The sequence below is a fragment of the Bombina bombina genome, chromosome 6 (genome assembly GCF_027579735.1).
Source record: "Bombina bombina isolate aBomBom1 chromosome 6, aBomBom1.pri, whole genome shotgun sequence".
NCBI classification, from domain to species: Eukaryota; Metazoa; Chordata; class Amphibia; order Anura; family Bombinatoridae; genus Bombina; species Bombina bombina.
In genome coordinates, this window is record NC_069504.1 from 648,498,904 (window position 1) to 648,522,726 (window position 23,823).

The following is a 23,823-nucleotide window of genomic DNA, read 5'->3' on the forward strand; positions in this document are numbered from 1 at the left end:
TATATATTTTAAAGCTTTGATTGTTTCTTAAAAGGACATAAAAATAAATACAGAAAGAAGGTTCTTTGCCATCAGAGAAATGATTATTTAAAAAAAAAAAAATTACACTACATTTACACTTAAAGTGAATGTCAAAAACACGATCTAAACTTGGGGTGAAAACAAACAAACAAAAAAAGGTATTTTTTGAACTTAAACTGAAGGTAAACTTTCAAGAATGAGTGCCCAGTTTTTACAAAAATGATTAAAAACAGGGGCACATTCATTCATGAAAATTGACATTGCAAGGGATTTTAAAAATACTTACCTTTTTCTTCTGAAACGCCGGATTGCCGTTCTCAAACAATGCCCCCCGCATGCTTCTTCATGGTTAACTTACCCAGCAATGACGAAACCAGCTTCCTTCAATCACAGCGTTGCCTCAGGCAATGATTCCCCTGGGGGGGAAGCCGTGATTGGAGGATACCGGAATCGTCATTGCTGACGTATGAAGAGGCTTGCGACGGGCTGGTGAAGCTCTGGAGTGGCTTCAAGAAGAGAAGGTATTTTATGAAAACGGGTGAAATGTAAACTTTCATGAATGAAAGTGCCCCTGTTTTTAATAGTATTTTTAAAAACCGGGCACTCATTCTTGAAAGTTTACTTTCACTATAAGTTAAAAAATACCTGTTTTTTGTTTTGTTTGTTTTTTTACCCAAGTTTAGATTGTGTTTTATACATCCTGGTACCAACTTGAAGCATACAATGACTGACTGATAGCTGCATACACACAATGCTAACACTAGTGATGGCCAAGCTGGTGTATGGTGCATACACATATATTTTTACATGTGGAAAAGAAATACCGGTACTAGCACTAGAAGTCCCTTTTCAGTCAAAAAGCCTAACCGACTGGCCCAAAAAAGTTCCTCTTGGAGTATGGCAAAACTACACAATGAATCTCCAATAACCCTGTAAATCCAAACATGGATTGAACAGCAAATGCAGGAAGATCCTCATGGAGTATGGCAGAAGTAGAAGCCTGGATCGGGTGCAGCTCACAAACAGCTAGATAACAAGTTTTGTGGTATGGTGCGGTGTGGCTTTACCACTGAAAAATCAGCCAATAGGATTTTAGTATCTCTCATCCTATTGACTGATTTGAAAATGTCAGCCAATAGGAATGCAAGGTACCCCATTTTTAAATGGGTACCTTGCATTCAAGCTTCAGTGTATGGCGGTGATCGTATGAAGAGGATTCTCCACGCTGGATGTCTGCACTGCTGGCAAAGATGCTCCGCGCCTCCACAGCTCTGCACCACCGGCATGAAGATAGAAGATGCCCCCGCGATGTATCAAGATGTCGCCACCTGGATGAAGATGATGTCCCGACTTCAGAAACCGTGAGTAGATTTCCTGGGGTAAGTGTTAGTTTTTTTGCTTTTATTAGGGGTGATTTTTATTTTTAAGATTAGGGATGGGCAGTAAAAGACCTGAATGCCCTTTTAATGGCAATGCCTATACAAATGCCCCTTTAGCGGCAATGAGTAGATTAGGTTTTTTTAGATTTGTTTTTTTTTTAGATTTAGGTTTTTTATTTTTGGGGGTCGGTTGGAATAGGGTTTTTACTGTTGGGGGGACTTTGTCATTTTTTGTAGGTAAAAGAGCTGTTTAACTTGGGGCAATGCCCTACAAAAGGCCCTTTTAAGGGCTATTGGTAGTTTGTTGTTAGGTTAGGGGGTGTTTTTATTTGGGGGGCTTTTTTGTTGTTATAGGACTATTAGATTGGGTGTAATTTTTATTATTTTGGATCAGTTCGTTTATTATTTTTTGTAATCTTAGATTTTTTTATTTTTCGTAATGTTAGTGTTTATTATTTTTTGCAATGTTAGGCTTCTTTATTTTTTTTTCATAGGTTTAGGATTATTTAATATTGTAATGTTAGTTTTTTTATTTTTTGTTTATTTTATTTATTTAAAATAGTAAACTACAAATTAAACTTATTTTTTTTATTTCACAGGTAAGTTTTTATTTATGTTATTTATGTTATATTGTAAGTTTAATTTTAAATAGGGGGGTGTTAGGTTTAAGGGTTAATAGTTTAATGTACTGTGTTGCGATGTGGAGGGCGGGTGGTTTAGGGGTTAATAGGTTTAGTTTATTAGTACCGATGTGGGGGCCGGCAGTTTAGGGGTTAATCCTTTTATTTAGTGTTGGCGATTTCAGGGGCAGCGGATTATGGGTAAATAGTTTTATTAGGGGTGATTTTTTTTTTTTACGATTAGGGATGGGCAGTAAAAGACTTGAATGCCCTTTTAAGGGCAATGCCTATACAAATGCTCCTTTAGGGACAATGAGTAGATTAGGTTTTTTTAGATTTGTTTTTTTTTAGATTTAGGTTTTTTATTTTCGGGGGTCGGTTGGAATAGGGGTTTTTACTGTTGGGGGGACTTTGTAATTTTTTGTAGGTAAACGAGCTGTTTAACTTAGGGCAATGCCCTACAAAATGCCCTTTTAAGGGCTATTGGTAGTTTATTGTTAGGTTAGGGGGTGTTTTTATTTGGGGGGCTTTTTTGTTGGGTTAATAGTTTAATTTAGTGTGTTGCGATGTGGAGGTTGGGTGGTTTAGGGGTTAATAGGTTTAGTTTATTAGTACCGATGTGGGGGGCCGGCGGTTTAGGGGTTAATCCTTTTATTTAGTGTCAGCGATTTCAGGGGTTGGCGGTTTAGGGGTTAATCATTTTATTTAGTGTTGGCGATGTCAGGGGCAGCGGATTATGGGTAAATAGGCTTATTTAGTGTTGGTGATGTCGGAGAGCAGTGGATTAGGGGTGTTTAGACTAAGGGTTTATGTTAGGGTGTTAGGCTTTTACATAGCTTTCTTTTCCCCATAGACATCAACGGGGCTTCGTTACGGCGATTGCCATTCCGCAATCACAGGTATTAGTTCTTTTCTAACACTTTCTCTCCATTGATTACTATGGGGGAAAGCGTGCACAAGCACGTAAACTCTGCCCTTGGCTTTTGTGCGGTATGGAGCTTATCGCACCATAACGCACAGCACAAGGAGGTTTTTCAGTAACTCGTAATGGCAGCGCTATGGAAAGTGTGATAACGCTCATTTTTTTGCATTCTTAACGCACCCGGTTTAGCGCACAACTTGTAATCTTGCTGAAAGTCAGTAAGAATTTCAGTGTATCTTACTCATAAGGAAAAAAGCTGGACGAAAAGACAAAAGAAGCATAATTTGGTTCAAGTGCAGAATTTTAATAACACGTAAGTGCACAAACAAATGGCTACTTACGAAATGTATAAAACTTATTTGTAATATTTAAAAAAAACAGCAGTCCTCCGGTGGTAGCGGTGTCTGTCTGGATCCTCAAACCATCCTTGCTAGTGCTCTAGCTGCCAAGCAGTGCAGAAGACTTGAGTGGTAGGTTCACATGAAACGTTATTAGAAACAAGTTTGAGCAATGGCACTACAATTGGACAAACTCCCCAATATGTATACGATGGTTGGTTAGTATTAGTTATAATAAAGTTTTTCTATATTATTGAAGGGAGGGGTGCTCCTGCCACGAAAATTACATTAATACTGAAAGTGGAAGTGATAAAGTCACTTCCACGAAAGAATGCGGGTATAGCACTCACTGTCTCAACCACTAGGCGGAGTTAAATTCCTAAGTATAAAACTTAACTCTTATTGGGTACTAATAAGATTAAGGGAGAGGGGGGAAAAAATCATAAACATTTAAAAACCTAGGATAGAGTAGTCGTGTATAGATTCCTTAATATACCAAAATGATATAGATATAGATCATATCGTATAGATCATACCTTAATACAACTATTTGGGCTATCATACTCCAAAGGCCTATTTACACAATTTTGGTATATTAAGGAATCTATACACGACTACTCTATCCTAGGTTTTTAAATGTTTATGTTTTTCCCCCCATCTCCCTTAATTTTATTAGTACCCAATAAAAGTTAAGTTTTATACTTAGGAATTTAACCCTGCCTAGTGCTTGAGACAGTGAGTGCTATACCCGCATTCTTTCGTGGAAGTGACTTTATCACTTCCACTTTCAGTATTAATCACATGAAACGTTGTTTGCTACGGAAGGTCTGTGAAAGTCTCAACGCTTTTTATCTGTATGCACTTGTGAAAAAGTCTGTGCACATCATACAGATGAAATGCGTAGAAACTTTCACAGAACCTGACTGGTTTCAATAGCAAACAGCATTCCATGTGGACCTACCGCTCTAGTCTTCCGCACTGCTTGGTGGCTAAAGCATGAGCAAGGATGGTTTGAGGATCCAGATGGACACCGTTACCACCGAATGACTGCTATTTTTTATAACATTGCACATGGTTTAAACATTTCGTAATAGTCATTTGTTCGTACGCTAACGTGTTATTAAAATTCTGCACTTAAATCAGATTGCGCTCCTTTTTCCTTTTCTTCCAACTATACATATATCTTTGTATGCTCGAAGACTAGTTTTGGTTGTGTGAAAAGTGTCCTACCTCAGACTTAAAAATGTTTAGAAGCAGGTGTTTTTATATATACTGTACATTTGTATGCATATTGTAAGGGCCAAACAGCTATTTTCTGGCATAGGTTTCATGTCCCTTTAAAGGGAAAGTCTACACAATAGTCATCTTAAAGTCTTACCTTAGATTAAGCTGCAAATAGCCTCCTGCACCCCTTTCTATATCATGCAGCAGTAACAGTAACATTTTTAGTTTAACATGAATATTGTTTCTGGCTTCTTTGAAATGGCTGCCACACTCCGCCCACTGATGACATCATGATCTGGGCTGCATCTAGGCACTCTGCTGAATAGCATTGACAGTCTGTTGAATCTAACTAGTGACTCTTTTCTAACTAGTGAGCCTGTAATGCAACCCAGATCATGATGTTATCGGTGGGCAGAGCTTGGCAGCCATTTCAAAGTGGCCAGAAACAATAATTTTAATATAACTTTTTTATTGTTCCTGCTGCATTATATAGAAAGGGGTGCAGGAGGCTATTTGCAGCTTAACCTAAAAAAAGACTTTAAGATGACTAAGGTGTTGACTGTCCCTTTAAGTATGTTAAGCAAACATAAAAGCTACTTTATAGTTGTGCTTTTTTGGCACTTACTGCAGCACAATATTCTAACCTTTAAACATATCTATTTGGTTGCTACTTACCGCCAGTCCTTTGACAAAAATATCCTCTGTGAGAAATTCAGACAACATCCGAATGACTGAAGCACCCTGCAAATGAATAAAAGTAGTAAAAAAGTAAACAAATTAATGGGATACCATACTTTCTAAACCCCCCTGTATCATGGAACCAAGTTTATTCACACTTCACTCTCTTGCTGTTGGGCAGATGTGGGTAACATGAGAAAAGTTGGATTAACGCGCAAAGGGAAAACTGTTTCATTTCAACTTGTACCCGACGTGCACAAAAGCTTACTTCTAACTGAGTTAGTGCGTGATAAATAGCGCTCCACTCATAATGTAGCCCATAATGAGCTAGACTACAAGTGGAGCACAGTCGATAGCACAGGGTGAATTATCTTTCATGTGAGCTTGCACAATCTAGTATTACAAGTGGATGGATACAATTTTTAATCAAAGTATCTTAATGTGGCTGAAACTTTTTTTTAGCAATCCCTATATTTTGAATGGATAGCGCAGGGAGCTCTATTGGTACAATCTAAAAAAAGTATGTTAAAATTTTGCACTTTTTATATCCTGAAATCTTTCCGAACATTTCAATATTCTCCATCTTGACTGTATAACTCCCACTAGAAGGGAAAAATGGGACAATAATATTAATCCAATATGTATGAAATGTAGCAAACCAGCTCCTGATATAACACACTATGGGGCCGAATTACTATTGTGCGAGCAGACATGATCCGATATTGCGGATCATGTCTGCTGCACATCGATAAATGCCAACAGCATGCGCTCTCTGCATTTATCATTGCACCAGCAGTTCTTGTGAACTGCTGGTGCAACACCCCCCCCCCCCTGCAGATTTGCGGCCGCTAGTAAGGGGTTTCAATCAACCCAATCGTATTCGATCGGGTTGATTTTTGTCAATGTCTGTCCGCCGCCTCAGAGCAGGCGGACAGGTTACGGAGCAGCGATCTTTAGACCGCTGCTTCATAACTTGTGTTTCTGGCAAGCCTAAAGGCTCGCCAGAAACACGGGGCATCAAGCTCCATACGGAGCTTGATAAATATACCCCTATATATGGCTCTGTCCAAAAATATACCAATTTTGGTGCCAGGTATCTTCTCTAATTGTTAAAATTCCGAAGATAAAATTACAATTAGATTTCAATAATATTATGTTTTTTGTGTTACCGAGTTTAATAACAAAAAAAGAGAAAAGGCTTATTATAATGATTATTTTATTAGCTAAAAAAGCTTATATTCAAATTGTGGATGGAAAAAAAAAAGCTGACAATTAGTGCACTCAGATAAAATATACGGCACCAGATAAATATAGAGAGAATGGATACATTAATGGATACTAATAATAGAATTGATTTTTTTTTATTTTTTTTTGAAAAATGGTCCCTATATATAAAAACCTTGTCTGAAATCAATCAAAGAGATATACTAATTGTCTTCAAAAATACAGAATACTTTTTAGAATTGCAAATTTTTGGAGAGTGGAGTAACATTTCCTAGGCCAATCTATGATATGAACTAGGCTTTGGGCAAGAAAGAGTAGACTTTTAATAATATATACTTTTCACCTCTTCTGGAGAAATGTAAAAATATTTAAGTGTTGTGTAGGTGCATGCTTTAATACTGTTATACAAATGTAACAAGTTTAAAAAAAAAAAAAAAAATTGCACTTTTTAAAACCTGAAGTAAACCATTATTATTATTAATAGCATAGCACGAAACTACATGAAGACCTCCACTACATGCACATGCTCAGCTCAGTGCATCCTCATTTTAGCGCACCCTCATTTTAGCGCACCCTAAGCTTAGCACTGTAGCAATATCCTACATGAAGTTTAAAATGTGTATATCTGTATAAGTCTATTACATGAGGAATTTAGCTCTCTTACTTTATCCGACAAACAAATGTTAATGGACACTAAAGTTTTGAGATAGAGCATGCAGTTTTAAAGAACTTTACAATTTACTTTTATTATCAAATTTGCTCTGTGCTCTTGGTGTCCTATTTTCAAGTCTAAACCTAGATTGGCTCAGGAGCGTGCATGTTCCTTTAGCACTCTATGGGATAGATTACAACTATTTTACCTTGCTGTAAGCGATGGAGTCAAACAGTTCACTTATTTCAGCTGGAGTGTTCACTTCATCTTCTCTTGATGTGAGTGGATGGGATGACGTCAGAGCATCAACAGCCATTACTCTGTGGACGTCATTGAGCACTATTAAGTCTTTCTGTAAAAGATGAAGTAGAATGAATCAGTGGAATAACAGCGTGAGGAACAAAATAATGTTTTGTTATTGGAATAATCAGCATATGTGAGGTGCATTTATCATATAATTACAAATTATGCAACTTTGTACATATCTATAAAGTAGATAAGATTCCCAAGAATTCAAAAATATCTATGGCTAGTTCTGTTTTACATAGAAATAAGCTTTCCAATTAAGGGCTAGATTACGAATGGCGCACTAATGATTTAGCTCTTTGCATGCGTCGGAAGTAGTACACATATTACAACTTGAAAGTAAACGCGATCACTTGAGCACAATTGAATTTAATGTTTGTCAGGGTAGGACGACTCCAGAGCTTTGGTTAACTGTTACACTTGAATAAAAAGTGTCACAAATCACATCAAAAATACATTTAAAAGTACAGTTACACTGTACTTTAACACTGTCTAATAAAAATTATTAAAACATTTTTTTATAAGAGCTCAAAGATATGAGGTCTGAGATGTTAGAAAAAAGGGCAGAAAGGGCTTTAACATAGAGATACAGACATACACATGTCTAACTGTGTATATGTATGTGTGTGTATATATATATATATGTGTGTGTGTATGTGTGTACATATGTATTTATATGTGTATATATGTATTTACAGATATATAAACACATAATTACACATGTATACATATATATATATATATATATACTATATATATATATATATATATATATATATATATATACTGTATATATATATATAAATATATATATACATATATATATATGCGTGTGTGTATGTGTGTACATATGTATTTGTATGTGTATATATGTATTTACAGATATATAAACACATAATTACACATGTATACATATATATATATATATATATATATACTATATATATATATACTGTATATATATATATATAAATATATATATACATATATATGCGTGTGTGTATGTGTGTACATATGTATTTGTATGTGTATATATGTATTTACAGATATATAAACACATAATTACACATGTATGTATATATATATATATATATATATATATATATATATATATATATATATATATATATATATATATATATATATGTGTGTGTGTATGTGTGTGTGTATGCATTGGAGCATTTGCAGTCAAATAGTTGAAAACATGAATAAACATATTTGTGATATTCATTTTTAATAAAGAGTTTAATTGTGTATTTATTTACTGTAAATATTTCACATTCTAATGTTCTTCACATAAGGGTATGTGTTCTAAGTATTTATAAATAGATATTTCTATAAATATATCTACACCTATATATATTATTTACCAAAATACCATCATATATAAATATAGAAATATGTATTTATGAATAAATAGAAGATATTTTGCTATGTGAAGGACATTGGAATGTGAAATATTCATATTTTAATGTCGGGTTAGCGCACTTGAGAGAATGCAATCGGGTTTGTGCGAGAGTAAGGCGTTTTCTTTTTCACTTTTCATGCTCCATTGACTTCTATGGGGGAATTAGTTTACTCGGTTGCGATATTCTAACTTTGGATTTTTGTACACATCGGCTAGCGCGCAAGCAAAAACATTTTACTTTCAAGTTGTACCCTTCAAGTGCAAAAAGCTTATCTCTAGCGGAGTTAACATGCAAGTGGGAGTGATAAATAGCGTTCCACTCGTGATCTAGCCATAAGTGAGATCAGTTTCTCCTGCTTTTCACACGCTATTTATGCACTCTTCTCTACATGTATATTATGGCATAGATGCCAGTAAAAAATAAATTCTAAAGGGGGAAGCAAAGAACAAAACCGAACATAAATGATATCAGTGTACAGCAGAAGAGAGTTGCTTATTGTACCCATGATATGCACATGATTTTAACATGGCAGCTCATTGACGTACAAAAAGAGTGAATGAAGTAGTTGCTCACATTTGCATATAAAGAAACAAAAACATTGAAGGTCAAGAATGTAATGGTAATTGTTACCATCATGTGAAATATATCTGCCTAAATAGATGTTTAGAAATAAAAAATACTGCAATGCAATGTTTTGAAGATTAGAGAAATAAATGTAACAAAACCTACAATGTTCCAAGTGGGCTCTGCGTAGTCAGCTCCCAAGTATTCTACGTAGGAAGCAAACCCTTCGTTCAGCCAGAGGTCATTCCACCACCTTACAGTCACAAGGTTTCCAAACCACTAAACAGGGAGTAGGATAAAGACATTTAAAAAAAAAAAACACCATGGTCACAGGAAATATATTTCTAGAAACTTTTTAGATTTTCTTTCAACGTAGATATAATAAATATTTATAGATTTTGCATGCATCCATGTTGTTAACTGTGAATTATCTTACAAAATAGGTCGTTTTTTTACATCAACCATATGCTATATATTTGGTACAGTTATTTTGACTAATCCGTTTCATGTTATTCCTCTTTTAATATTGGCGATCTCAATGATGTATGAATTGTATTTTACAAATGTATTACCTTAAACCTGGTTATAATTAGAGGGTCAGTTGATTGATATTTTTAACAATAATATTGTACTTCAAAAACTCTAATAGGGAAATATCTTCTACACCAAATTATTCCTAAACCTTTAAATTAGACCCAGTATATTATTATAGCTGCAGAACATTAAACATCTAAGTATTATCTCTCAGAAAGTGTAAATACCTTTTCAGCAATTTCTGTGTTACAATTTATAGGAGATCATTTTCAAGGTGTAACAAAAACATTTACCTGATGAGCAAGTTCATGGGCTATCACTGTGACCACTCTCTCCTTGTTGCCAATGGATGATTCTAACTCATCAAATAGCAGAGCAGTTTCCCTGTATGTCACCAGACCCCAGTTCTCCATAGCTCCGGCACTAAAATCTGGCAGGGCTATCTGATCTGGGGAAGAATGCAGGAGACTGAATTGTATCATCACTTAGAAATTGCACAACTAACATTTCATATTGTATTATTTACATAATATTCCATAATCTGCTTGTAAAATAAAAAAATAAGTATAAGTATCTCAACTTCCTGTTAAATGCTGGTGCCAAATTAATGTTTTCTGCATTTTTATAATGTGGGGATGGAACTGCACACACCTGATTTTGGTAAAGGGTATTTTGTTTTATAGTAGTCTTCAAAGAATTGCAGAATTGGTCTTGTGACATTTAATGCATATTGTCCTTGATCCTTAATAACTTTTTTGCGTCCCCAGATTTGAACCTGAACCTGCAAAATTATTAATTCATATAATGTTATAATTACACAGATCACAACAGCTGATATGTTAAGTATTAATTGCTGTATTATAAGTTGTTTTACCCTGTAATGCTTAGTTTGATTAAACATTTCCATAGGCAATAGCTACATTATTGGTTGGGACATCAAAAATACATAATAAACAATGCTGTATATGTTTAAAGCAGCACCAAAACTTACCTGACTGCCATTGTTAGGAGCTTCAATATAGTCAAAGTCAGAAACAATAAATGCCAAAAGGTATGTGGACATCTTTGGCGTTTTTTCAAACGCTGTAATATTCCATGTTTGTCCACCTTCAACAACATTTGTACTACCTAAAAAAAACCAAGATAATCCGTGTAAGAGAAAATGTTCAAGAGCCCTAAATCATCATAATTATCATTATTATTATTATTTTTTATCAGTTATTTGTAGAGCACCAACAGATTCCCCAGTGCTATAAACATAGGTAAAATATGCAAGGTAGCATTTATAGGAGACAAATGGACTGCATGGAATGGAATGCACTGTTATAAATTGGCTTAAAACAGCTGGGCTCATAGGCTTATATACTAAGGGGCGCTCAAGGGGAAAACAACCGGAGGAGAGGAACTAAGATAATGTTACTAAATATTGTATAGTAGTGTAGTATAAACAGAATTAAAGAGCGCTAATTTGTAAGGATAATAGGTGATAAAATCCAAAACAAAGCTAATCCTATTATCCTTACAAATGAGCGCTCTTTAATTCTGTTTATACTATTAGCTTTGTTTGATTTGGTCTCTGAATCTATATTTTTAAAGAGCTTCAGTACCCCTATTGCACGATATTCCTATTTTTGTTTTTGTTAATACTGAATATTGTATGCATCCCTGAACAGTAGATAATTTAAAGAGCGCTTAAAACTTTGAAAACTAGGGGATAGTCTTCTGGAGCGAGGCAGAGAATTCCACAAAATAGGGGTCATTCTGGAGAAGTCCTGTAAAGAGAAATGTGGAGAGAGAAAGGAGAGGAAGAGAGGAGGTCATTAGCAGAGGAAAGGGGACAGGAGGGAGAGTATCTGTAGATTACTTCTGAGATATAGGGGAGGAGCAGTGTTAATAAAGGGACAGTCTAGTCAAAATTAAACTTTAATGATTTCAGCAGGGCACACAATTTTAAACAACTTTCCAAATTACTTCTATCATCAAATTTGCTTTGCTCTCTTGGTATTCTTTGTGGAAAGCTAAACCTAGCAAAGCTCATATGCTAATTTCTAAGCCATTGAACTGCCTCTTATCTCAGTGAATTTTGACAGTTTTTGACTGACTGTGCAAGTTCATATATGTCATATAGATAACATTGTGCTAACTCCCGTGGAGTTATTTGAGAGTCATCACTAATTGGTAAAACTGCATGTCAGTCAAAATAACTGAGACAAGGGGGCAGTCTGCAGAGGCTTAGAATTTTGGAGATTTTTTTTAAGGTGGAAATGGCAGAAATGAACCAAAGACTGGATGTGAGGAGTGAAAGAAAGACATTCGGCATGCAAGCATGCATGTTATTATCAGTTGGAGGAAGGGTAGAGATTTTGAAGAAGGGGGGAACATAAAGTGCTCAATTTTCGAGAGTTTTAGCTTAAGGTAGTGAGAGGACATCCAGGATAAAATATTAGAAAGACAGTTAGCGACAGGGAGGTAGATTTGGGTATCATCTCCTAGGGATGATGTATAGATTGAGAAGAGAAAGGGACCAATGTCTGAGCCTTGAAAGTGACAAAGGGGCAGAGGATCTATTCTGATAGTTGAGCCATCATTTGTGTGTTAGAACTGGTGAGGGGCAAAACATTTAATGGTGGGGGATAGGTGAAGAGAGAAATGTTTTGTGGTATAGTGGATGGGGAAATATACAGAGCAAGCAACAAAAGCATGCATATTATAGTATTTTATAGGGGTTGTTTGGGGTTCCTGCTTATCCGCTCTCTTTATTCTATGGGCTTTTGCTGCCGCCTAAGCTTTGGGTTATCCAAGCTGAGATCTCACACTGTGGGGCATATCTATCAAGCTCAGTATGGAGCTTGAAGCTCCTTGTTTCTGGCAAGCTGCACCATAACCTGTCTGACTGCTCTGAGGAGGCGGACAGACATTGTCACAATTCAACCCGTTCGAATACGATCGGGTTGATTGTCACCCCCCTGCTAGCGGCTGATTGGCCGCGAATCTGCAGGGGGCGGAGTTGCACCAGCAGTTCACAAGAGCTGCTGGTGCAATGCTGAACGCGGAGAGCGTATTGCTCTCCGCATTCAGCAAGGTCTGTCGGACATGATCCGTAATGTCAGATCATGTCTGACAGGCCTTTCATAAATAGGCCCCATTATCTCTCCTCAATATCTTATGCAACTGGCGCACAGAACTGTATAACCTAAACCAAACATTACAGGCACTCTCTGGGTTTATAATACAATTTAACCTTTATACCATTACATCTAACAAAATTCAATATCTCACTTTTTTTCCCAAGTACTGTTTTCTACACAGCAATCCCCTTTATAGGGTAGGATGCAGAAAGAAATCCTACTTCCGGACAGCCCGTTCTTGCTGGATCCTACCCCATAAAAGGTAATGCTGTGTTTAAAACAGTGTTTGGAAGCAAAAAGGTTAGATATTTGCATATCTTACCCAGAGTTTCCTGGTGCATTGGTAACAATGTATACAGAGTTCTTCTGTGGGTAGATCTGCTAATTTTCTGTTCAATAATTCTTTATCTCATATCCAGGTGTTCTGCACTCTTTATTAAAGTTTATGGAGAGAATAAGTGGTTGCAATATCTGAAGTCCTGAAGATAGTGTTGGGTTTTGCTTGCGTGCAAAAGTTTTACTTTCAACTTGTAATATGTGCGCACAAAAAGAGTACATCTAGAGATGTTTACCTCACGTGGAGCACTAAATAGTGCACCACTTGCAATCTAAAGAGTTTCTCTCTCCTGCCTTTTCCTGACTCTGCATGTTCCTGGCCCTGCCTTCTCCTATCTCTGCCTTTTCCTTGCATTCTTATCCTTTGCAAGGTAGTGAAATTTACATCCATACTTACCACAGCTTAAATAAGCCAAGTACATTAGGATGTTGTTTTTTTTGTTGGCCTTACACTTGGCTGGTTAATGTAAATTTGCACAAACCTACATCTCATGTGATACTCTAAATGTAATAACTCACAAAAATACAACTTATTGTCTGTTGTATTTTTGTATATTTTGTCATTGGTTTTTTTTTACTGATTCTGTCCTCTCTGGCTTTCACTATTATCTGCATTCAGTGCCACAAATGCTACCAGTAAAACAAATATAATCACTTACTGATTGCTGGCATGTTTGATATTGCCTTATATTCTGACTTGTGTATCAAGGTGATGCTGAAGGTGGCTTTCATTGCTGGCTCATCAAAGCAGGGGAAAGATTTTCTTGCATCAGGAGCCTGCATCTGGGTTGTAGCGATGATCCTGTGAACAAAATAGTACAATTTTTTTTACAAAAACTATTTTTTTAACAAGAACTTTATTGGTGGGTAACTTGTTAACAATAATTACATTTGGTTACAAAAAAAAAGTTATTTTTATATTCAATGAAATGCGCACACATGTGCCTGCATGTGGATAAATTCGAAAATAATATATGTAATTTCATCTGCAGTTTTATCTTAACTTGTTCCATTATCCTATGATGTTGCTTAAAGAATGTCTACAAAATAATTAATTAAACTTTAGAAAATATTCCCTCTATTGTGTAAGTTATAGCAACAATACAGTTGTTGGTTACCAGTAAATTTTAATAACAGATTTACTAAAACCAAATTTTGTTATTGCCCATTAATATTTAAATTAAATATTTATTAAAACTATCCAGTGGCACATGGCCAGATTTAGATAACATTTTAGGGTACCTCCTATCTGCTGTGCTCCCTTCCTGATGGGCTTTTGAGTTGTGGTCATCTTGTTTGCCCACCCACCAGAAGTTCCCAAATCTCAAATTTTTTAGTTCCACTTTTCCTGGGGCCATAAAACGTATGGCGCACATTCTTAATTCTGCTTTTTCAGAAGGGGGTCACAAAAACTACTGCAGAGGGCCGCATATGGCCCACAGGCCTCCTGTTGGACATCCCTGTTTATAGTCTCCTATGAAAAACTCAATGAATAATAATGGGACATCTTTAAAATAACCCAAGTGCACTATCTGTATGACCATTTAAGCTTGTTCATTCACAATAATATAAAATTCTCCCTTTTAGGAATCATGTAAGCTAACTGAAATATTTTTTAAGTATGTGAACCAGTTAATCTTTTGCTTTGTTTGATTGGTCAGTTTAGTCTAATCTAGTCAGGGGCCTGTAATGATACATAAACCTGAACCTTAACCTAAAAATATAAAAATCTTTCTTCAAATAATTTTTTTTTCCAACCGATTTGTCTGCATATAAAATATTTCATGTACATGTGCAAAATAAATATAATTATCTTGTAATGTACATGTTCTGGAAATCTGTTCCAAAAGTGCAACAATATACTAACCATCCTTTACATATCGGAAAGTAAAAATCAGCTAAAGCAGTTTTGAGAAAATTGCATTTAATTTGATCTATATGTAAACTTTCATAATCTGTTTGTTTTTGTTAGAATTAGCAAATTAACGTTTTTTGACAAGCAACAGTATATGTTGCTATTGTTCTACCGCCAAAAATAAATGACAATATACTGTAGATTTCACCAAATTATGTATAGATGATAAAATGTTGTAATATTAGAATATCTCTCCTCTTACTTTGTTACACCGTCTTCCACGTATTCGCTCCTGTAGAATCCAGCCAGGTCATCTGCCAGCTCCCCTTTAAACACAGTGTGAAGAGAATAGTTTTTGCCAGGCTGCAAGTTTCCATCCACCTGTACAACCAAATACTGTGTTGGCACCTCAAGAAATGTCCTTATTAGAGGGACATTTGAGCCCGTTTCTTCATTCTTAAGGACAGCATGGAACCTAGACTGTAGGGTATAATTGAGTTTGTTGCTGTGAATCACTACAAGGTTGGTGGCTTCTTTGCACAAGAAGAAGACAGTGCTTTTGCCTTCAAAGATGTAGAGTCCTTCTGAATTCTTCTCTAGGTAAGGTTTCAGCTCAATATCATAGTGATGTGGTACCAGCGATGTTGGAAGTCTAATTTTGTGCCAAATTTCATTACCCACAGGGGTAGTGGTTGCATGAGACAATGTAGAACCAGTACCAACCGTTGAATGTGTAGTGGTTGGACTTGTAGTGGTTCCAACTGGTGGCTGTTCGTTCTCATTATTCTTGGCTTTTTCTTGTGAATAAACAACTGCAAGAGCTATTATTGTAGACACAGCAGCCACACAAAATATTATACCAACAACTGCTATGAGCTTGCTGACATAAAACCCCTTTGCCATTTTGCTGGGTGAAAGTGGATCAGACTGAGACAGGGATTTTCACTCCTTTATATCTTAGGTCAGGTGAGCATGCAAGAGGGTCGTACTTGTGAACCATTAACTAAGCTGGGCAAAGGTTTACAGCCGATCAACTCAATTATCTGATCAAGTCTCCTATATCTGCTTTAAACTTTGACAGGATGAGCTGTTCATATATCACTTGGGTTTGTGCTGGAAAAAAAAATTGTGCTTAGAAACCACATGATTTATATAAGTAGTTACAAAATAAAATTTGTAGAAAACAAAAACTCATTTGTCATTAATATTTTAATATCATATTATGGCATATTAGTAGTAGTACAAAATTAGTAGTATAAAAATGAGCTTAGAAACTTTTTATAACTTTACATAGCTGCATTAAACACATGCATTATTTGAGCATAAAGGACAATAAAATACAGGAGGATTGCATAATCTACAAGTGTATAATTAAAAGACTATGGCGCATATTTATCAAGATCCATACAGAGCTTGATGCCCCGTGTTTCTGGCAAGTCTTTCAATAATCGCCGATAACAGAAGTTATGAAGCAGCGATCTAAAGACCGCTGCTCCATAACCTGTCTGCCTGCTCTGAGGCTGTAGACAGAAATCGACGGAAATCAACCCAATCGAATATCGGGATGATTGACACCCCCTGCTAGCAGATCTGCAGGGGGCGGCATTGCACCAGCAGTTTACAAGAACTGCTGGTGCAATGATAAATGCCGAGAGCGTATGCTGTCAGCATTTATCGATGTGCAGCGGACATAATCCACTATATCGGATCATGTCCGCTCGCACAATCATAAATATGCCCCTATGCAATAACATTTACTCTAAAATTTAAATGAGCAGTAGATTTTTTTTCTGACATATTTCAAAATGTACTTCAATTTACCACCCCCCTGTATCATGTGGCAACTTTCAGCCAATCACTCATATATATATACTATACACTGCGCACACACTCAGTAGTAGTTGCTGCCTCAGAAAATTTGCATATAATAGTAATAATAATAGTAATTTGGAAAGTCTCATAAAACTGCTTGCTCTATCTGAATAATGAAAGTTTTATTTTGACTTTAGTGCCCTTTTAAAAAAAGTTTAGAATACACAGGATATGTTTGTCTAAATAATACACACCTAGATTACAAGTTTTGCGTTCGTGTTTTAACGCTGAAAAAATGTTCATTTCAGCATTAAAACAGCACCGCAACCATTACAAGTCTTGTCGGTATAGCTGTACCGCAAGCCTTTTAGTCTGTAAAGCAACGTCAGTCCCGCACTCATAAAAATTCAGGCCTAGATTTGGAGTTTGGCGGTAAAAGGGCTGTTAACGCTCCGCTGGCTTTTTTCTGGCCGCACCATAAATTTAACTCTGGTATCGAGAGTTTAAACAAATGCTGCGTTTGGCTCCAAAAAAGGAGCGTAGAGCATTTTTACCGCAAATGCAACTCTCGATACCAGAGTTGCTTACGGACGCGGCCGGCCTCAAAAACGTGCTCGTGCACGATTCTCCCATAGGAAACAATGGGGCTGTTTGAGCTGAAAAAAAACCTAACACCTGCAAAAAAGCAGCGTTCAGCTCCTAACGCAGCCCCATTGTTTCCTATGGGGAAACACTTCCTACGTCTGCACCTAACACCCTAACATGTACCCCGAGTCTAAACACCCCTAACCTTACACTTATTAACCCCTAATCTGCCGCCCCCGCTATCGCTGACACCTGCATATTTTTTTAACCCCTAATCTGCCGCTCCGTAAACCGCCGCAACCTACGTTATCCCTATGTACCCCTAATCTGCTGCCCTAACATCGCCGACCCCTATATTATATTTATTAACCCCTAATCTGCCCCCCTCAACGTCGCCGACACCTGCCTACACTTATTAACCCCTAATCTGCCGAGCGGACCTGAGTGCTACTATAATAAAGTTATTAACCCCTAATCCGCCTCACTAACCCTATCATAAATAGTATTAACCCCTAATCTGCCCTCCCTAACATCGCCGACACCTACCTTCAATTATTAACCCCTAATCTGCCGAGCGGACCTCACCGCTACTGTAATAAATGTATTAACCCCTAAAGCTAAGTCTAACCCTAATACTAACACCCCCCTAAGTTAAATATAATTTTTATCTAACGAAATAAATTAACTCTTATTATATAACTTATTCCTATTTAAAGCTAAATACTTACCTGTAAAATAAATCCTAATATAGCTACAATATAAATTATAATTATATTATAGCTATTTTAGGATTAATATTTATTTTACAGGCAACTTTGTAATTATTTTAACCAGGTACAATATCTATTAAATAGTTAAGAACTATTTAATAGTTACCTAGTTAAAATAATAACTAATTTACCTGTAAAATAAATCCTAACCTAAGATATAATTAAACCTAACACTACCCTATCAATAAATTAATTAAATAAACTACCTACAATTACCTACAATTAACCTAACACTACACTATCAATAAATTAATTAAACACAATTGCTACAAATAAATACAATTAAATAAACTAGCTAAAGTACAAAAAATAAAAAAGAACTAAGTTACAAAAAATAATAAAATATTTACAAACATAAGAAAAATATTACAACAATTTTAAACTAATTACACCTACTCTAAGCCCCCTAATAAAATAACAAAGCCCCCCAAAATAAAAAATTCCCTACCCTATTCTAAATTAAAAAAGTTACAAGCTCTTTTACCTTACCAGCCCTGAACAGGGCCCTTTGCGGGGCATGCCCCAAGGATTTCAGCTCTTTTGCCTGTAAAAAAAAACATACAATACCCCCCCCAACATTACAACCCACCACCCACATACCCCTAATCTAACCCAAACCCCCCTTAAATAAACCTAACACTAAGCCCCTGAAGATCTTCCTACCTTGTCTTCACCATACCAGGTTCACCGATCCGTCCTGGCTCCAACATCTTCATCCAACCCAAGCGGGGGTTGGCGATCCATCATCCGGTGCTGAAGAGGTCCAGAAGAGGCTCCAAAGTCTTCCTCCTATCCGGCAAGAAGAGGACATCCGGACCGGCAAACATCTTCTCCAAGCGGCATCTTCAATCTTCTTCCATCCGGTGCGGAGCGGGTCCATCTTGAAGCAGGCGACGCGGATCCATCCTCTTCTTCCATTGTCTCCCGACGAATGACGGTTCCTTTAAGGGACGTCATCCAAGATGGCGTCCCTCGAATTCCGATTGGCTGATAGGATTCTATCAGCCAATCGGAATTAAGGTAGGAATTTTCTGATTGGCTGATGGAATCAGCCAATCAGAATCAAGTTCAATCCGATTGGCTGATCCAATCAGCCAATCAGATTGAGCTCGCATTCTATTGGCTGATCGGAAAAGCCAATAGAATGCGAGCTCAATCTGATTGGCTGATTGGATCAGCCAATCGGATTGAACTTGATTCTGATTGGCTGATTCCATCAGCCAATCAGAAAATTCCTACCTTAATTCCGATTGGCTGATAGAATCCTATCAGCCAATCGGAATTCGAGGGACGCCATCTTGGATGACGTCCCTTAAAGGAACCGTCATTCGTCGGGAGACAACGGAAGAAGAGGATGGATCCGCGTCGCCTGCTTCAAGATGGACCCGCTCCGCACCGGATGGAAGAAGATTGAAGATGCCGCTTGGAGAAGATGTTTGCCGGTCCGGATGTCCTCTTCTTGCCGGATAGGAGGAAGACTTTGGAGCCTCTTCTGGACCTCTTCAGCACCGGATGATGGATCGCCAACCCCCGCTTGGGTTGGATGAAGATGTTGGAGCCAGGACGGATCGGTAAACCTGGTATGGTGAAGACAAGGTAGGAAGATCTTCAGGGGCTTAGTGTTAGGTTTATTTAAGGGGGGTTTGGTTTAGATTAGGGGTATGTGGGTGGTGGGTTGTAATGTTGGGGCGGGGTATTGTATGTTTTTTTTTACAGGCAAAAGAGCTGAATTCTTTGGGGCATGCCCCGCAAAGGGCCCTGTTCAGGGCTGGTAAGGTAAAAGAGCTTGTAACTTTTTTAATTTAGAATAGGGTAGGGAATTTTTTATTTTGGGGGGCTTTGTTATTTTATTAGGGGGCTTAGAGTAGGTGTAATTAGTTTAAAATTGTTGTAATATTTTTCTTATGTTTGTAAATATTTTATTATTTTTTGTAACTTAGTTCTTTTTTATTTTTTGTACTTTAGCTAGTTTATTTAATTGTATTTATTTGTAGCAATTGTGTTTAATTAATTTATTGATAGTGTAGTGTTAGGTTAATTGTAGGTAATTGTAGGTAGTTTATTTAATTAATTTATTGATAGGGTAGTGTTAGGTTTAATTATATCTTAGGTTAGGATTTATTTTACAGGTAAATTTGTTATTATTTTAACTAGGTAACTATTAAATAGTTCTTAACTATTTAATAGCTATTGTACCTGGTTAAAATAATTACAAAGTTGCCTGTAAAATAAATATTAATCCTAAAATAGCTATAATATAATTATAATTTATATTGTAGCTATATTAGGATTTATTTTACAGGTAAGTATTTAGCTTTAAATAGGAATACGTTATTTAATAAGAGTTAATTTATTTCGTTAGATAAAAATTATATTTAACTTAGGGGGGTGTTAGTGTTAGGGTTAGACTTAGCTTTAGGGGTTAATACATTTATTACAGTAGCGGTGAGGTCCGCTCGGCAGATTAGGGGTTAATAATTGAAGGTAGGTGTCGGCGATGTTAGGGAGGGCAGATTAGGGGTTAATACTATTTATGATAGGGTTAGTGAGGCGGGTTAGGGGTTAATAACTTTATTATAGTAGCGCTCAGGTCCGCTCGGCAGATTAGGGGTTAATAAGTGTAGGCAGGTGTCGGCGACGTTGAGGGGGGCAGATTAGGGGTTAATAAATATAATATAGGGGTCGGCGGTGTTAGGGGTAGCAGATTAGGGGTACATAGGGATAACGTAGGTGGCGGCGCTTTGCGGTCGGAAGATTAGGGGTTAATTATTTTAAGTAGCTGGCGGCGACGTTGTGGGGGGCAGGTTAGGGGTTAATAAATGTAATACAGGGGTCGGCGGGGTTAGGGGCAGCAGATTAGGGGTACATAAGTATAACGTAGGTGGCGGTCGGCAGATTAGGGGTTAAAAATTTAAATCGAGTGGCGGCGATGTGGGGGGAGCTCGGTTTAGGGGTACATAGGTAGTTTATGGGTGTTAGTGTACTTTAGGGTACAGTAGTTAAGAGCTTTATGAACCGGCGTTAGCCAGAAAGCTCTTAACTCCTGCTATTTTCAGGCGGCTGGAATTTTGTCGTTAGAGCTCTAACGCTCACTTCAGAAACGACTCTAAATACCGGCGTTAGAAAGATCCCATTGAAAAGATAGGATACGCAATTGACGTAAGGGGATCTGCGGTATGGAAAAGTCGCGGCTGAAAAGTGAGCGTTAGACCCTTTAATCACTGACTCCAAATACCAGCGGGCGGCCAAAACCAGCGTTAGGAGCCTCTAACGCTGGTTTTGACGGCTACCGCCGAACTCCAAATCTAGGCCTAAGTTTTTTCATGGGACTTCCATAGCGCAGCCATTACAAGTTTTGTGGTGAGGCTAAAAAGCTTGCGTTACAGCCTATACCGACAAGATCCGTTTTGCAATCTAAAAGCAGTAGTTATGAGTTTTACGCAACAAAACTGTTATATAAAACTCATAACTAAAGTGTTACAAAGTACACTAAACACCCATAAACTACCTATTAACCCCTAAACCGAGGCCCTCCCGCATCGCAAATACTGTATTAAAGTTATTAACTCCTAATCTGCCGCTCCCGACATTGCTGCGACTAATACAATTTATTAACCCCTACATCGCGGCCACTATACTAAAGTTATTAACCCCTAAACCAGCGCCCTCCCGCATCGCAAACACTATTTAAATATTATTAACCCCTACTCTGCTATCCGCCCACATCGCCCCCACTATACTAAAGTTATTAAGCCCTACACCGCCGCCACTATAATAAATCTATTAACTCCTAATCCGCAAGCCCACCGCAAACAGTAAATTACGAAAAATAACAAACGAAATTATCAAAAATAAAAAAGATTTACACCTAATCTAATAGTGTGGTAGAAAAAGAGTTCAATAACGGTAGTTAGGCCCTCAGCTAAAACAATTTCTTTCTGCAATATGAATATGTTCTTTTTCAATAGTTTATAGATGGTATTTTAAAATATGGTCTTATGCAGATGAGATATTGTTCTTTATCCCAATTATAACTTCTCCATGTAATAGCGTGAAATAAATATTTCCTGCTTACCAGCTTTTACCACAATCATATGAGGAAAAGTGTTCACCCTTTCGTGGGTAAAGTTTGTGATTTCTCTGTGCCTTTGTAGGTAGACCTCCAAGTATCCTAATCCGTTTGTAGATCCCCTTCTTAGGGTGTCGCTAGGTTATTCAATGGAAATCCTGGACTCTCTTGTCTCTTCTCAGATGGTGGTGAGAAGTCCTGTTTCTTTTCAGATGGTGGTGAGAAGCCTTGTCCCCTCAAATGGTCATCCGGAATGTACAGAAAGAGGAAAGAAGAATGCACATAGCGTATTACTGTATATAACAGAATAAAATTTATTTATATACAAGATATGCTTACATTGTTTAACCTCAATCGATTATGAGGTAAGATCACAGCGTATAAAAGCACCTCAACCTGTTTCCAGGGTCTCAGTGTAACAAAATTCAGTGGATGGTTAAATCATGACAATAGAACCGTCCCTTAGTGACTAGAGGAAAAGTGTTCATCAGAGGAAAAGCAAACACTTTTCCTCTGTTGAAGAAGTCTCCAACGACTTTGAAACGCATAAGGAATATATGAGTGGGCGGACAGGGCCTATTTCATACGGCCACCTTTTGCTGTTGGCAATTTTAACAACACAAATAACTCTGTATATATACACAACTTCTTGGGATTTACAAGTGGTGAAGCGGACATTGCCATTTTTTGTTCCATTATACTTTTTTTAACAGAGAGGTATTTTCACTAATATTTTATGAACATTATATGACATTTTCTGATGACATTCAGTACACGGGGAAAATTTTCATATCCAGGTCATACCAGACCAGTCCTCTAGTCACTAAGGGATGGTACTATTGTCACAATTTAACCATCTACTGAATTTTGTTACACTGAGACCCTGGAAACAGGTTGAGGTGCTTTTATATGCTGAGATCTTACCTCATAATCGATTGAGGTTAAACAATGTAAGCATATCTTGCATATAAATACATTTTATTCTGTTATATACAGTATTACGCTATGTGCATTCTTCTTTCCTCTTTCTGTACATTCCGGATGACCATTTGAGGGGACAAGGCTTCTCACCACCATCTGAGAAGAAACAAGAGAGTCCAGGATTTCCATGGAATAACCTAGCGACACCCTAAGAAGGGGATCTACAAACGGATTAGGATACTTGAAGGTCTACCTACAAAGGCACAGAGAAATCACAAACTTTACCCACGAAAGAGCGAACACATTACCTCATATGATTGGTGTAAAAGCTGGTAAGCAGGAAATACTTATTTCACGCTATTACATGGAGAAGTTATAATTGGGATAAAGAACAATATCTCATCTGCATAAGACCATATTTTAAAATACCATCTATAAACTTGAAAAAGAACATATTCATATTGCAGAAAGAAATT

The 23,823-nt window shown here is 37.0% G+C and overlaps 1 protein-coding gene across 2 annotated transcripts in view; it reads right to left on the minus strand.

Moving 5' to 3' along the window:
• Nucleotides 1-23,823, minus strand: part of LOC128663378 (aminopeptidase Ey-like) — a 173,187-nt gene that overhangs the window by 53,475 nt on the left and 95,889 nt on the right. For both annotated transcript variants that reach the window (XM_053717683.1, XM_053717684.1), the window contains exons 2-9: nt 15,453-16,303; nt 13,995-14,137; nt 10,863-10,999; nt 10,523-10,652; nt 10,165-10,319; nt 9,503-9,616; nt 7,267-7,410; nt 5,180-5,245 (exon numbers count right to left, since the gene is read on the minus strand). In XM_053717683.1, coding sequence (XP_053573658.1) covers nt 5,180-5,245; nt 7,267-7,410; nt 9,503-9,616; nt 10,165-10,319; nt 10,523-10,652; nt 10,863-10,999; nt 13,995-14,137; nt 15,453-16,093 — 1,530 coding nt within the window. In that variant the 5' untranslated portion in view covers nt 16,094-16,303. The remainder of the gene's footprint in view (nt 1-5,179; nt 5,246-7,266; nt 7,411-9,502; nt 9,617-10,164; nt 10,320-10,522; nt 10,653-10,862; nt 11,000-13,994; nt 14,138-15,452; nt 16,304-23,823) is intronic.